Below are 15,904 nucleotides of genomic sequence, written 5' to 3'. Positions count from 1 at the left end.
ACAGTGGGAGGGACTCCTAGATGAAAAGTGACTCACAATCCTGTGGTCTCTGAGGAGACCTCAGCCCCTCCTGAGCTCAGGGTCCCTGTCACCCACTGCCCACCAGGGAAGGGCATCACACTGCCCTCTTTATTTCCCAAGGATCCCCCAGCTATCTCTCCAGCCTGTCAGGATCACAGGAGGAAGCCCAAGAAGTCTGCAGCCTGGGTTCTGGACTCATCTGTGCTGCATGTGTGCCCAGCTGGGCAGGCCTGGGCCTTGGTGTCTGCATCTGCAGAAGGGGGTGCTGCCCAGAAAGCACAAGTGGGGCATTGTGGTACTTAGAGGAAGTGTTCTCTGTGGCCAAGAGAGAGAGAGAAAAAGAGAAACAGAGAGACAGACAAAGAACGGGAATGAAGCCAGCAGAGTGGCTGCTCTCTCTGTTTCCAGCCCACCTGCTCTGTGTGTCTCTCGCCCTCTTCCTCCTCAGAGACCCAAGAGTGCCTTGGAGCGTCTGTACTCAGGGGACCACCAGCGGGGCAGGATGAGTGCAGAGGAGCAGCTCGAGCGCATGAAGCGGCACCAGAAGGCCCTGGTCCGGGAGCGCAAGAGGACGCTGAACCAAGGAGAAAGGACGGGCCTGCCCTCGTCCCGCTACCTCAGCCAGCCGCTCCCTGGAGATCTCGGCTCAGTATGTTAGGAGGGGCCAGGCAGGCGGGACTGGGACAGGGAGCAGAGCTTCCCCAAGTCCCTCAAACATAAGTGCATCACACACCGAGCGAGTAGGCCATTTGTTCGTTGGTCTAGATACTTCAGAGCACACTCCACAGGGCTATTTGTCCACAACACAGGCTGCATGTATGACCTGGTCAGAGGGTAACCTTGAACCAGAGCAGGAGGGAGGATCTCACGGCAGAGGCCTAGGAGCCTGAGAAAATATCCAGGCAGTTATCCAAGCAGAGAGGGCTTGAGGAGCAGCTTGAGAGGGGCTTTTGCCGGCTTTTGGAATCTCTCAGCTGAATTAAGGATTTGGGAATAGAGGGTTCAAGGAGTAGAGGAAGATGGTGATATGATTTGGTGAGGAGAAGCCCAAGCAACCCAACCATCTTCCCAAACCTTGGGCAACTGAGCATGGGTTGGTGCCCACAATCCTGAGGGCTGGTGGTCTCCCACAGCTGGTGGTGCTGAGAGGCCCCAGGGTGCCCAGGAGAGCTGGGGAGATCTGTGCTGCCCCCTGGTGGTGCTTCATGGCACTGTGCCCTGCCCACAGTCGCCTTATGTCCCTTTTGGAAACATTCCATTTGATTTTTTCCTGTTTGAAATCCCATGTCTCCCTAGCCTGACTGTTCTTTCTCTAATTCATTGCACAAGCTCTTTTGCTTTTAGTGTTACCGCTCGTTGCCTCTCTAATCCTGCCTGATTGTGTTTACAGAAGCTTCTGATTTGCATTGAACATTTTCTAACTGGCCTGTGCTGTTTGTTACGAGGCTTACAATAGCAGCTCTTGTTTCTGTAGCCTAGCAAGCACCCCCAGATGGGACTCACCTTTCTGCTGCCCTCCTTCCTGCAGGCCTACTGACTCATAATTCACTTGTCCCAAAAGCCACTCCGCAAGCCTGAGCCAACCCACTGCCTGAGGACCACAGTCATTGGCAGAGGTCTGGGCATTACGAATTTATCAAAATCCATGCCTTATGCCTGGACAGTAGACACGGACTTCAGTGATTGCACGTTTGAATAAGTTCTACCAGGTGTGAGATTGTTCAGTTTCAACTCCTCCAGCCCCATCACACAATTTTTTATGGAAAACTTTTTGTGTTTCTGGTATTTAATAACTTGGATGGATAGCAAAATACAGTACGTATTCAGAGAGCCTCTCTGCAGCTGTTAGCTCAGACACCAAAGGGATAAGACCCAGGACATTCATCTCTTTAAAAGATGCAAACCCAGTAAGTTTTAAATTTTATAAGTTTTAAATGTCATGTGGGGTAACACTGACCTTTTACAACCTGGTGTTTCAAATGTAGAGAATATCTAAAAATCGTAATTTGAATATCTTGTAAGTTTTCTCTTAAAAAAAAAAGGCTTGTGTAAGTCTCTGCATCAACGCCAATAAACATGTTGCTTAATAATAATGGATTGGCGTGTTTCTTCCCCAGGATACTTTGTAGAGTTGAGTGAACTTTTCCTGTTTGTGGAAACAATCAGGCTGGGTTTAAATGAGGACTTGTCTCTATTTGGAGCACTTGTGAGCATGTAAGAAAATGTGCGTTTTCTTTGTGAGTCATTAATTTCTCATCCCTGGAAATTCAATTGCCTAATCATTTCAAACTTTAACTGGAAAATGGTCACCTAAGAACCATTACATTGGTTTGGAGTCAGTAGTGAGAGCTTGTGCATGAATGGGTGAAATGTGCTGGTATGGCTATGGGTTTGGAGTTTTGGAGGGACTTGAGGGGACACCAAAGAATATCATGACCATTTGGGGCTTGATGACCGGGGATGGGTAAGCATCCACTTGGCTTCTGCTCAAGAGAAGAGATGCTTTGAGCCTGTTCTATTCCCAACAACCTGCTCAGTGGTCAAAGGCTTTTGAGGACACCAGCCATGGATGAACAAGAAGCCACCCTGGAGCTGGACAGTCGTGCTTGGATCTTAAAATAATTGGGTTAGATTTTCCCTCTTGTGAAGAGAAGCTTGCTACAAAGTTGATACTGTGGAATAGCCTTGAAAACGGTTGAATTTGATTTAGCATTTCAATTTTACATGATTCAGTTTTTTTTCTAATTTAAAGAAAACACCTATCCCAAATAGATACTATGTTACACAGCAGTTTGTGTGCCTCACTGGCCCCAAGCTGCTCCTGCTTACCTCCACAGCCCTGCTGTGGGTGCAGTATCCCCCAGCCCTGAATGTATCCTTTTGGATACCCAATAGAGAGGCTCTTGGTTATTCCACTTGCTTAGCAGGACCTCTGAGGGTTTGTGTTTTCCCTTACTTCTAAGCCTAGGACATTTGGCTCCTGAGCCAGAAAGGCTTTCATGAGCTGTGACGCAGAAGAAGGGGCAAAGCCTTTCTCTGGAGTTCTGTCGCAGATTCTGTTTTAGGGTCACGCTCTCAGATCTGGGAGCCTTCTCTATCTCTGAGGACTATTGTGAGCATGAAGTCGTGGGCTTTAGACCTTTGCCCTGAGGGTGCATGTTTGAATCCTCTGGGAGCTGAGATCAGAGAACAATCAGCAGTCTGGAACAGGCCATATGAAGGGGACAGAGGCCTTGTTCTCTGTTACACATGGAGTTACAGCACACAGCTTTTCCCTAATGGGTCACAGGTCCATCTTCCCAGGACCCCATACCCACAAGACCCATCCAAAAGGGGACCAGCGTGACTCTTTTAGCAGTCAGGAAGTGACTGCGTTTAACCCTCTTGTTCTATTGCCAGTGGAAGCGTGAGCAGGACTTTGACCTGCAGTTGCTGGAACGGGCCATGCCAAGGGACAGAAAGGACAAGGAGAATGGCTGGTTAAAAGTACAGACCATGCCTGTCACTGAGTTGGACATGGAACCTCAAGACTATGACTTGGACATCAGCAGAGAGGTGAGGGCAGGGGCTTCCTTCATGTTCTCCAGGGAGAAGTGGCCTTTGAGCTCCCAGCCTTATCAACCCTCCCACTGGGGGCCTTGTTCTGCATGGGGATAAAGCTCAGCTTCAGTGTAGCCCAGGAAATGGATGGATAGCAGCTTGAGGCAATAGAAGGAGCCCAGGTTGTTTTAGTGAAGGGTCAAGTCTTTCTCTGTAACTTGGGGCAATTTGTAATTTTAACTTCTCTGTGTCTCAGTTTCCTCAACAGTAAAGTGGGTTGTAGGGAGGATTAAGTTACTTATTGTGTTCCCAGGATCAGAAAGCCTGGCACATTGTAGGCCCATGAGACAGTGGTAGTTATTGTTCGGAAAGGTCCCCTGGAACACCAGGTTTTGGCCTTATAACTGGCCAGTCAGGCCGACTTGGGCAATCAGACTTGGGGAAAATGGGGGGCATGTTTGAAAATCACTGGTGAGATTTTCAGCCCTGACGGAAGCTGGAAGACTGTGCTTAGTTCTGGTCTGAGTTCTTCTGACGCCCTCTGGTGGCTCACATGCATCATGACAGGGCAGGCCCAGGAAAACAAGTGAGACCTGCATCTACCAACCAGAAATGTCAGGAAAGGCAACTGGGGATGACAGACTCAGTGTCTTCAAGACATAGGTAATCTCCTGTGGCTTATATCATGCCATTTGTAAGCTCTGCAGGGCAGTGTCTATGGCTGCTTCTTTTCACCTCTGTATCCTTAGCACCAGCCCAGGTACACAGTAGGTGCTCTGTAAATATTTGCTGAATGAGGACTATGTTGAATGAATCACACAGTGGCCCATAAATGTCCCCAAAACATTTGTACCGGGGCTTGGCCTGCCCTGAAACTGCATGAGAGGAAACGTTCTCACCACATGAAGGGTGGATATAGGTGGGGCCGCAGTGAAACTTCCTCACAGGTGTGTCTGATAGGAGAACGGGTGCTGAAGAGGAGCTGTGCTGCTGGGTGCCTCCCTCCTGTTTTTAAGAGGCAGGGGTGGGTCCACTCACAAGCTGATTTTGCCAGTGGTATCTACCTGACTCAATGTGTTAGGGGCGCATGTGGTCTTTGGGAACAAAGGAGCCATATGTACAAAACAGGCCTGTGGAGTTGCTGAGTTTTGGGGTCAGCTGGGGCTCCAGGGGTTAATAAGGCCCTTCCCCTGACTCCAGACCTTTTTTCTTTGGCCGAAGGTCTGTTTTCTCAGATTCACAAAAGCTTCCACATGCTGCCTTGGCAGTGGAAGTGTGTTCTATAGTGTCCTAATTGGCCTGTCAGCCCAGGGAAAAAGTTCTTCCTTATCTCTAACCTAAATCCCTCCTGCTACTATGTAGTCTTCCTCTAGATCTGCCCTCATTGGAAATAATAGAGAAGAGCTTATTTCTTGCCATCTTTTAGAAGAGTGAAAGGGCTACATGGGTTTCAATCCAAGACCATATTTGCCCTCCCCTACCCCCACCCCCATTTTTTTTTTGCAGCTGGCCAGTATGGGAACCAGTTTTAATGTGCCTTTCTAATTCAAGGAGGAAAAATTTCCCCAGGGCATGCCAAAGTTACCTTTAGTGTTCTTAGCCCAAGCAGAATTTCACCAAGCTGAGTTTGCCGCTGGATGAGATAGTGATGGGGAGGAGGTTGGGGCCATTTTCCTCTGGAAAGCAGTGGATACAGCATAGCTACCACGTGTCTAAATCAGAAGAGCTTTTGTAGGGACAGAAAGCACTATCACTTCTTTTCATCCAGCCGTCATCCATTTATCCATCATCCATTCATTCAAGGAATATTTGCTGAAGGGCTACTAAGCACCAGGTCCCTGCATTAGACAGCAGGGAGACAATGGTGAACAGAAAACAGTAATGGGAGGGGGATCAGGGAAGTCTTCTCAAGGTAAGGTCGATAGGATGAGAGTCAGTGGAGCAAAGGGAAGGCAGAGAGCACCACAGGGACTAAGGCTCCACTGTGGGAGGGAACTGGAAGAACTGGTGGTTCAGTGGGACTGGAGAGGTCAGCAGGGGTCAGATCATGAAGGGCCTTGAGGGTAACATTAAGGATAATCATTTTTATCCTGAGAGCTTTTAGTCTAGTTTTTTTTTTTTTTTTTTTTTTGTCTTTTTCGTGACCAGCACTCAGCCAGTGAGTGCACCGGCCAGTCCTATATAGGATCCGAACCCGCGGCGGGAGTATCGCTGCACTCCCAGCACTGCACTCTCCCGAGTGCGCCACGGGCTCGGCCCTTAGTCTAGTTGTTTTGCCTTACCCTTCCCTTCCCTTTTGGGCTGTGGGAGGTTGTCTGGTATAATGGAACATGGGCTTTGGAGTTGTACCTAGGTTCAAATCCTGATTCCACAATTGACTAGTTTTGTTATTATAGCCTCTGTGGACTCTGTTTGCTTCCTTATGGTGGGAAGGGAAGTTGGGTGGGGAAGCAGTTCCCAAACCCAAACACCCGAGCCTCCCCTCTACCACCTCCTGGTCCTCTCCCCAGCTGTCCAAACCAGAGAAGGTCTCCATCCCAGAGCGTTACGTGGAGCTGGACCCTGAAGAGCCACCCAGTCTCGAGGAGCTACAGGCTCGGTATCGCAAAGCCGAGAAGATCCGCAACATCCTCGCCCGGTCAAGGTCAGTTCTCGCTTGCTCAATTCTTGCCAGCCCAAGTAGTGTCTCAACCATGCAGGCCCTGGGTCAGGCTGACTGGAGTGTGTGGTGTGCCAGGCCTCCAACTCAGTAAGCCCTGCTCATTGGAGAGGCAGACTGGTACTCAGCACATCACCAACAGATCAGCGAGGAATCTTGCCTAGGTCATTGGGAAAGTCCTGAAACTCTCATGGTCTGGGTGCTCACCCCCAAATCTGCATACTGAGTGACCCTAGCAAATGTGGAATGGAACCAGGCAAGGCTGTGAAGCGACCCAGTTGGAGCTCTAATGAAGGTCCTCCCAGCATTTGTGCTGTGCTCCCTCACTCAGACCCGTATACCAGAGCCAAAGGCCCCAGCCTTGTCCTAAGGGTGCCAGAGGCCTTACCCACTTCCCCGGAGGCTGGACTCAGGCCCTAGGAAGTGGCTTTCCTATCCCTTTAGCCTCCATAGCTTTAGAAACTTAAACCTGTTGTTGTAAGCCTCCCTTTCAGAGTAGGGTAGCCGTTTCATGTCTGAACTAAACAGCAGCCTCCAGCTGGAGCTCTTTACTTGAGGTCTGCGGCACTCCTAGAGGAGGAGCAAAGCTGTGATTGGGTGTCTGGGTAGAAGCATGCACACCTTCCTTTAAGGAGAAAGTCCACAGTTTTCATCTGATGCTCCCCAAAATGTTGAGAACTTCCAGGCCAGGGACACCCTCCACTCCTGAGGCTGATGGCCATAGTTGGCAAGGGCCCAGAACCTGCTTTCTGGCCCTCCTGCAGCATGGGCAACCTGCAGCCAACATCAGGCCAGGACCGGAACAGTGTGGCCGACCTGGACTCGCAGCTGCAAGAGCAGGAGCGCATCATCAACATCTCCTACGCCCTGGCCTCAGAGGCCTCCCAGCGCAGCAAGCAGGTGGCAGGTAAGGTCCTGGAGGCCAGCCTCCAAGGCCAAGGCCCTGCCCACACATACTTGGAGCTCAGACCCAACATGGGCTGTTCCAGAGATATGAGTGAGTGGAAAACCAGGTGTCAGGGTTGGTAGTTGAGGGCCAGTGGTATGTTCTCCTGACCAGAGGGTGTCCTGTCCCATGAGGACAGCAGGGCTTGGAAGGGGAGGTGGTGCAGACCAGGCAGTGGGGGAGACCATGACGGGGCCCAAGAGTGTCAGGGGAAAGAGGTCCCAGGAGGACACGGTGCTATTTGACTTCCTCTGAGATTGCAGGATAAGAATGGGTTTTTTAGGCCCCGAGCCAAGGGACCAAGGCTAAGTTTTCTGATCTCATGAAGAAGATGGCAGGAAAGCCATTGGTGCTTGGACTTCTTGCTGGGGCAGGGCAAAGGGGGACTGTTCTGATCCTCCTGGGACCCTTGCTTTGGTTCTCAAACCAAGGCCACTGTTCACCTTGTCAGACTGTCTTGTGCCAGAATGCAGGACTTGGGGAGTGGGACTTTGCTGGCCAGTTGGAAAAATAGCACTGTGGGGTGGGAGCATGCATGTGTGACACATGCGTGCAAGCATTTGTGTGTTTGTAAAGAGGCTGCTTTCTGTCTCAGCCAGGAGAGAGGCTCCAGGCTCCTCCTTCCACCCACGGCTCACCCCCCTACATGTGCCTTCACAGTTCACCTAGTGCCATTCTCCCCAGGTGCATGGGCCACTGTGTGGCTAACTGGTGCCCTGGCCAGGTGTTCTCCTTCTGGGGAGAGAATGATCTTAGAGCCTGAAGTGCTGGTACAGTCCGTACCCATCCTTCAATCCTGGCCAAAGGGTCTAGAAGTGGCCAAGGGTGGGGCCTGCAGGGCCTTGAGGTGACTGGTCCTGGGAAGTCTGGTCTGGGGAGCAGAGTGTTTCCTTCACCTCAGGGGGCAATGGGAGGGTAGACAACAAGGGGAGAGTCTCCGCAGAAGCCTGTTCTCTGCCCCCATACCCTGGTCCTGCACAGAGTCCCTGGAACCCCTGCTGTCCTCACTCCCTTCTAGGGCATGCTGAGTGGGCTGAGAGGTGGTCAGTGTGGCATTGTGTGGCTAGGGACATAGGAGATAGTTCTTCCATGCCCCTCCTCCTAATGACCCTGGGACTCATCTGAGCACCTTTTGAGCTCCTCCCCCAGTAGAATGTTCTAGCAGGGGCTGCTCCCCCACCATAGAGTGTATTCCTCTCGCCTGTGCTTGCTCTAACTCTGTGGATCTGCCATCCTTGGCTTCCTCATAACCAGCAGATGAGCACACCCAGCCCTAACACCGGTGGTCAGTTGGCAGGGCCTTACTCTCCTCCTCACTCAGTGGCCGTCTTTGCTGCAGCCTTTCCTCATTTCTGCTCCCTCTTTCTGTCTCAGACACATATCTGGGAACTGTGGGCCGGTCCTAGCCAGTTCTCCACCAGGCCCCATGGATCTGCCACCCAAGCCCAGGACATTAGTAGTGGGCAGGGGGCCCACACCACCCCAGCCCTGCCAAGTGGGGTGTCAGGTGCTGTGGGAGCAGTTGAGGAGTCTAATGCACCGCTTAATTCCTATGTGCCCCGTCTAGCGCAGCAGCTGGCCCTTCTCCCGCCTAAAGCCCCCCTGTCCTCCAGGACGGTGCCACCTTCCCCCCCCTTAAGCAACGGACTCCACTACACCTTTGTCTAACACCTTCCAAGTAAGAGCCCTTGCCTGGTGTGCCCCTGCGCTGCTCACAGCCCCTTGCCCAGTGCTGAGCGTGCCCCTCCTCACCCTGCCTGCCACTGCCATGTGACTGCGGTGCCCTTGCTGATGCTCCCTCTACTGGCAAAGCAGCTGCTGGGGGGCCCGTCCTAGACCCATAGGCAGGAGGGGAACAGATGCCTTTTAGGGACTCAATCCTCAGTGCTCTGATGTTATACAGTGTGGTCCAGGCCCCCTGCCTCCCTGCAATCTCTAGAGCCAGGCTGTCCCCCCCCCATCCCGCCCCTCTCTCCTCCCCCAGTGCTGCTGATGCTGTCCAGTACAGGTCAGACTGGAAAAGAAGAATTTGATCTTGGCCTCTTAGGGATTTAGCTGAAGAAACTGAAGAACTGTAAGACTGGAAAAGGTCCAGTTTTACAGATGAGGAAATTGAGGCCCTTTAAGGGGTTGGGGCTTACTCCAAGTCACACAGAATTGGTGTCAGAGCAAGGACCTGGACTGCCCTTTTAGTCACGGAGCACCTTGCAAGGGAGAGAAAGGGCAGTCCAGGGCAATGTGATATTGGCCCTCAGTCAGTCAGAATGTTCCAGCAGCACCCCTACGTCCTCCCTGTGTGACCATCTAGTGGTGAGAGGCAGTGTGGGATGAGGGAAGGAGCCCTGCCTGGTCTGGGAGTCAGGAGGCCGGGTGTCTTGTCCAGGCTTGAGTGAGTTCTCAGTCTGGGCCTTTGCTTCTGAGCTCATTGCCTCCCCTGGACAGGGGAGGGCTAGCTGGAGATCTTAGCAGTCCTTCCCTGACATCCTGTCCTGCTCTTGTTTTATAGGGCTTCCCCCTCTCCTTCCTTTATATGTGCTTATGGTTAACATTGTTGATCACCTGCTATGTGCAGGCATTATGCTAAGCATCTCTTTTGATCCATACAATAACCCTATGAAGATATTCACCCCCCATTTTGCAGATGAGGAAACGAGGCTCAGAGACCTTGAGGGACTTGCCTCAGGAGTCGCAGCTTGTAAGTGTCAGGGTTTGAACCCCTCAGGGTAAGTCCAGAGCCTTTGCTCTCTTTCACCACTCACGGACTCGCCTGGACCACCCCCAGGGGCTCTAGGTGTTTGGAGCAGAGAGTGAAATGAGGGGCACAGAGTGTTTATGTTGCAGGGGGACAATGGGGGGCATGATTTTCAGCAGGTGTCTGCCAGCCTGGGTGTTCCCCCAGCCTCAGAGTAGTCAGCAGGCCTCAGCCAGCCTGAGGGCAGAAGGAGGAAGGCTCTTGGGAGGTGTGGAGCAGAGGCCTGGTAACCAAAGAGCCATAGGGAAATGCTCCAGCCAGGCCCTTCATACAGGCTACACGGACCTGCCTGGGCCATGACAGGGTGTGTGGTTTTCTCCTAGAAGTCTGAGCTCAGACCCAGAGAGTCAGGAGAGAAGCTCTGTTGCTCCTGGGTTTTGGTGCCCCCATTGCTGTGAGATAGGCCTTTAGTGCTATTTGAGAGCACACCTACACTCCTCCTGCCTCACAGCATCTTCATTAGGAGGTGGGTTTGATCACTCCATTCTAGATTAAAACAAGGCCCATGGAGGCTGAGAGAGTTACCCAAAGTCATTCAGAGAAAGAAGGGAAGGGCTGGACAAGACCCTAGAGTCCTTGCTCAGGCTTTTTGCCCTGTCAGAGCAGGGGCCCAATATAGGGACCTACATGTGTCTGGTGCACTTCCTGGAAGTGAAGTGGGGGTGGCAGGAGGGTGGGGCTGAGTGCTGTGAGTTCTAGAAGCTGAGGGTCCCCCAGCAGCGACCACATTGCTCAAGCCCCCTGCTCTGCTGCTCTGTCTGTCAGCCTGTCTGCCATTCCCTGTCTTGTGTGTGCACAGACATACCCACTGCCCACTGTCTCGATACGAGCAGGGGTCCTGCCAGCTTCTCACTGTCTCCTGTGCTTTTTGCCAGCCCAGGCAGTGACTGACCCGTGACCCAATGTGCAGAGGACAAGCCTGGAGACAGCGGCCCAGTGGAACCAGCCTCCTGCGAGGAAATTGACCTTTCTGCCACCAAGGACACTGCTTCCAGCTAAGCAGAGGTCTGGCTGGAGAAAGGGGCAGCCCACCAACTGGTGGGCGCTCCCTATAGGGCTAGGTCCTAACACACACCCACTTGCTTTAGTTCAGATGCCTTTTTACATGTGACAAGGGCACTTTTGATACACACGTAAAAGACTGACACTATTTTAGAACCAGAATATATTTTATAATCACCTCAAGGGCTGAGCGGCTGGAAAGGTGAGGATGCAGGATTTTGTAGCTGCACTTACAGATTCAGGTACTGTCTCGGTGGTGGTGTGTGGGGGAGAAGGGCAAGCCTAGGCCAGGCCAATTTCCAATGAGCTCAAGTGAAAGTTGGACTTGAGAGTGTGCTTCCAGTGGATTCCAGCAGTAGACTCATTGGCATGCTGTCCAGGAGAAGAGGGGCCCTAGGCAGCAGAGATCAGCTGTCCCTGACCTGACCTGATGACCGGCTCTTTGTGAAACTACACCAGGATGGCACATGGAGCCCCAGTCTGTGTCTTGTCCCTTGGGTTCAGTTTAGGGGAAACAGTGTTTTAAAGAGTTTTGAGCTCCACAACCTGCCCACAAGGTTCCCTCAGCAAAGGGCTCTACTCAGAAAAAAAAAAAAAAGCAGTTTGCTTTAATTTAATGAAATATACTTTGAGGTACAGAAAAGGTGAGAAGCAACTGTTGTTGTATTATAGCAATAAATTTCACACTGCGTGGCATCTACCTAAAAATCCCAGACTGAATGCCTTTTCTCCAACCAGCCTGTGCTGGAGAGCCCTAGGTTAGCGTCCCCAGGACTGGGGTCAGGTGGCGGTAGGGCAGGCAGTATGCCCTCGGTGTCCCTGATTGCTTCTGCCAGCAGGGCCATGATGGCAGGACTTTGACTTGACTTCCAGCCTCAAATGAGAAGGGGGCTACCAAGCCAGGTGCAGTGTTTGTGGCCCTTTATTTAAGTCATGTTCTCATGATGTTCTGCATAAAGAAAATGATAGTTTAAAAAAAAAAAGGAAAAAAACCTCAATCGGGTGAAGTCATACTTTGGAATTTGCCTTTGACTATGCTCATAAAAAAAAGAATCTTGAATATATTTAGAAGTTGCCGTCTATTTTTAACTAACTCCATATGCTGCCAGTATCGACTTCATGATATTTGCCAAAATAAAATTTTATTTTTGCCTTTATAAGATTTTGTTGGAAAGATGAAATGAATATTTTGCAAGAAAAAGTTAATTTAAATAAAAGCGTAAGGGTTTGCAAAAAAAAAAAAAAAGTGTTGTACAGATTAAAATATTAACCTGATATGTTTCCTGTTTATTGCTGGTTGAATTCTCTTGTGAGTGGCCCATGTTCATTTTTTTCCATTTCTTTGGAAAATCCCCACTGTCAGCTCTTGACCCTGCTCTGTTGACCTATGAAAAGTTTACCCTGATGACAGTTCTTTGATGCTTGATTGACTTTGGAGGCCTGTGCTTCTGGGCTCTTGGCTGGGTTTCTGCAGCTGCTCAAGGTGGCCCCCCACCCCACCCGAGTTGAGGTGCTGCCAGGCTGTGGGCTCCCATGTGGGGTTGGTTTGACAGACAGACGTAATCCAGTCCAAGATAGTACAGGGAATGCTACCGGCACCCTTCCAGCCCATATGCCTCTGCTCATTTCAGTAAAGTGGGTTAGTGACGGACCATTGCAAACTGGATTCACATTTAATTCATTTTGACTTGTGATGTATGCTTAAAACAGAAGGCAAGAGGCCAGTTTGATTTAGGGATGTGTATATTTCCAAGTTTGTTGTTATGGCAGTTTTTCTCTGCTGCCAAGAAGAGCATCTGAGGTTTGGAGTGAGTTTCCAACAATTTAAACTGGGTAAAGTAGACTCCAAAGCATTCTGAACAGGGGATACTGCTGCTTTTTTAGCTACTGATTTCTTTTTGAATTTCAAAATAAAAAATACTCTGGTTTTAAGCATTCCTTGGAGATGTCTTCATATCAGATGAAAGAGGGGAGGGATGTTCCATAACTGAGAGCAAACCGCCCACCCCTGCCCCAACAAAAGCCGTAGTAGGCAATACCCACCCCACAGGGTGGCCATCTGTAGACATCATCTCAGTGAAAACATGTCTGGTTTTCTTACTGTTGGTCTCTGTTTGTTTCATACATACAATCCTGTGTAAGTTGGAACATGGCAACTATCTTATTAGCTGCTCTTTCCAGAGTGTTCAATCAGGGAGAATTGCCTGTTCTATAACCATTGTGGCCCAAATTTCAATCTACAGTGTGTGACAGGCCTTCAGTTCATTCAGTGGAGAACATGCGTGGTTCAGAAAAGGCCACTCTAGCTCCCCTGTGCAAGTGGGCAGCGTGGCACAGTCCCCTTCCCAGCCCCTTGGAGGGGACCTCATCACCTAAGGTAAGATGGGGCCATTTGTGAAAGTGCTGGCTAACCAGGGACAATCCATGTGGCCCAGCGATTCCAACTTCACTTCCTTACAGGAGACGCCAGGGTCTGAGCAGGGTTTTAAACAGAGGGCTTGCAGGTGACAAAGGCGATGCAGATGTGCTTCTCCTGCACCCATTTGCTGATATCCACGTCTCGGTTCTAACCTTAACCCAGGCCTGGTTGAGCCCAGGGTGTCTGTCCAATTATAGCAAGAACCAGCAAGAACATTTTAGGATCTAGTATAAAACGGGTTGGGAATAAAGTATTTTCCAAATCCCCACTTGACCTCCTGAGCTGCCAAGATTCTGAGCATGTTCAGCACGTCATTAAACGATTACGGTTGTACGTACGGTTTGAGTACACAGGAAGTAGATGTGTCCAGACTAACAGAGGCTGAAAACTAGCATTTTGTTTTCTCCCCATCCACTTTTCTGCCTGCCTTGGGATCTGGCTGTGAGAGTGTAAACTGCAGCTGGCCCCTTCCCCTCCCTCTAACACCGCCTTCAGGTTAACAGGGTTCTCCAGAATTTTCCCAGCTGTTTTAGGTTGCAGCCAAGGCTACGGAATCTTCTATCTGCCCACAGTCATCCTCCAGGGGCCTGAAGGTTTTCTCGGTCAGCGAGGGAAGGAAGGGGTGTGGGTAAGGGCTGTGGATGCGGACCACCCCTGCAGCACAGTGCTCCATGGTAAGGCCTTTTGTGTTCTCACCAAGGGTGGGAGAGAAGCAGCAAATTATTTGTCTAATCCACAAATCACGTTTCTGAGACATGGCAGGCAAATGCTGAGAGCATTCTGCTTCCCACTCAGCATCAGACACTGGGGTGCGCGAGGGACTTTGCCCACGTGGCTTGCGCGCCGTATGAAAAGAACAAAGAGACCAGGCTGGGGAAGACGTGAGAAATGGCAGCCCCTCCCGTCCTGGTAAACCTGCCATTGCTTTGCTGCCTCCACTCAAAAGGCTACCACTTTCATTGCTCTCCTAGCAAAGAAACCTTTCTTCAGAGCGAGTGGCAGGGTACAAAGGCAGAGTACAAAATGTGTGCACATCACAGTCCCTGCAATTCTGTTTGAACAAGTGTATTGATTGGGTCTGACCCTGTTACATTTTTTCCCTATTATTTGAAAAGGTGCATCTGAGTGTAGTGAATTGAACCAGCAGGGCTGAACTTTCCATGAAAACTTCTTGAGGTATTTCTTTAGTTCAAAGCTTTTGAATTTTAAAGGGCATTTTTAATATGAGTCTGAGTATTCTCTGCCACAGCCCAACAAGGGGTGTTAAATGCAGATGAGGCTGGAGCAGGCCGAGGCTGGGGTGGTCAGGCCTGCGTACGGGAGGGCGCAGGCCATGGCTGGAGAGTGTGGACCAGCTCGGGAAGAGCCAGCCTTTGGGGAGAGGGGCTGACTCCTGCTTTAGAGCAGCGCGTACAGACCCAAATTGGACTTCTCTGAGCATACTGGGGAGAGCTTAGCAAGAGGGAAGAGGCCTCACAGCTGAGCTTCTTGAAGGCTTTTACATGGAGATCAGGCAATACTCACTGGGGCGCCTTGCGATGGGAGAGGGTCTGGTCCTCATGACTGAGGGCCTCCTTGCTGCTCACAGCCTCTCACATGTGAATGAAGGAGGCAAAGTCCCCTGGCTGAGGTCACAGAGTCAGGACACTGCCATAACTGTCCCACAGTTACACACACTCCCACCTTGCCCCTGTTCTCTGGCTGTTGGATGCCCCGAGCTGCATCTCAGTCCTCAACAGATTTGTTCTCTTTGGATATTTTGCCAAGTGTGTGGACCATGCAGTGGTCCCTTTTGCCATCCTGGTCCAGGGCCCTGGAGCTATACAGTCTTGTTCTCCCCTCACATAGGCACTCTTGTGGCCCACAGCAGGTGCAAGCTCCTTTGGACCGAGTTCCTGGTTCAGTGTTGGTCCGAATCTCTGTTTGCTTCTGGAGGCCTTTTGGCTCTAGAAAGCCCCTCCTTCCTAGAATCAGAATTCAGGTTCAGAGGTGGAATTGGCTCTGGATAGAGCTAGAAAATCAGGTCCTATGCTGAAAGAACCGGGGCTTGGACATCTCAGCAAAACCCTTTCAGTGTCTTTGCCAAATTTCCAGCCTAGAAGACAGTGAGGGTCATAATAGAGTCAGAATCACATTAAGAAATGGTAGTTCTCTGGGTCCATCTCTGCCCACAATGTGGGAACACCAACCCTTTTAGGGTCTTCCTACATTGTTCTGGGAGCCCCCGGGGGTGTTCCACAAATGCTATGAAACTTGTTTTCTTGGCTATCACTTTCAGGCCTTCGTGTTGTTACCTGTGTTTCTTGGGGCCACACTAGCCAGTGGGCACAAATGAGGTCCCAATGACAGTAACAGCTCAAATTTCATGGCCTCTTCCCACTTCTGCTCACCATGGGGGTCCCCCACCAGTCCTGGTTGTCCCCAGGAGTCCCCAGACCTACCTCCCACGAGCTCACCACAGTCCTCTCAAGTTTGAGTTGTTCCACTTGCAGCTGCTTGATGTCTGCTGGCCAGGAAGCCACTCCATGTGCCTCCACCACTGCCCGACCTAGTCTGTGGCTCCCT

At 50.8% G+C, this 15,904-nt stretch overlaps 1 protein-coding gene across 2 annotated transcripts in view; it reads left to right on the top strand.

The window, feature by feature from the left end:
• PLEKHA7 (pleckstrin homology domain containing A7) overlaps positions 1 to 10,863 on the top strand; it is a 203,833-nt gene extending 192,970 nt beyond the window's left edge. For both annotated transcript variants that reach the window (XM_063093679.1, XM_063093678.1), the window contains exons 23-27: positions 470 to 670; positions 3,421 to 3,576; positions 6,072 to 6,205; positions 6,985 to 7,127; positions 10,794 to 10,863. In XM_063093679.1, coding sequence (XP_062949749.1) covers positions 470 to 670; positions 3,421 to 3,576; positions 6,072 to 6,205; positions 6,985 to 7,127; positions 10,794 to 10,816 — 657 coding nt within the window. In that variant the 3' untranslated portion in view covers positions 10,817 to 10,863. The remainder of the gene's footprint in view (positions 1 to 469; positions 671 to 3,420; positions 3,577 to 6,071; positions 6,206 to 6,984; positions 7,128 to 10,793) is intronic.
• The last annotated feature ends 5,041 nt before the right edge of the window (positions 10,864 to 15,904 follow it).

Source organism: Cynocephalus volans, chromosome 4, assembly GCF_027409185.1.
Source record: "Cynocephalus volans isolate mCynVol1 chromosome 4, mCynVol1.pri, whole genome shotgun sequence".
NCBI lineage: Eukaryota > Metazoa > Chordata > Mammalia > Dermoptera > Cynocephalidae > Cynocephalus > Cynocephalus volans.
Note: the sequence above shows the minus strand (reverse complement) of the source record. Positions and strands in the feature narration are given on the sequence as shown.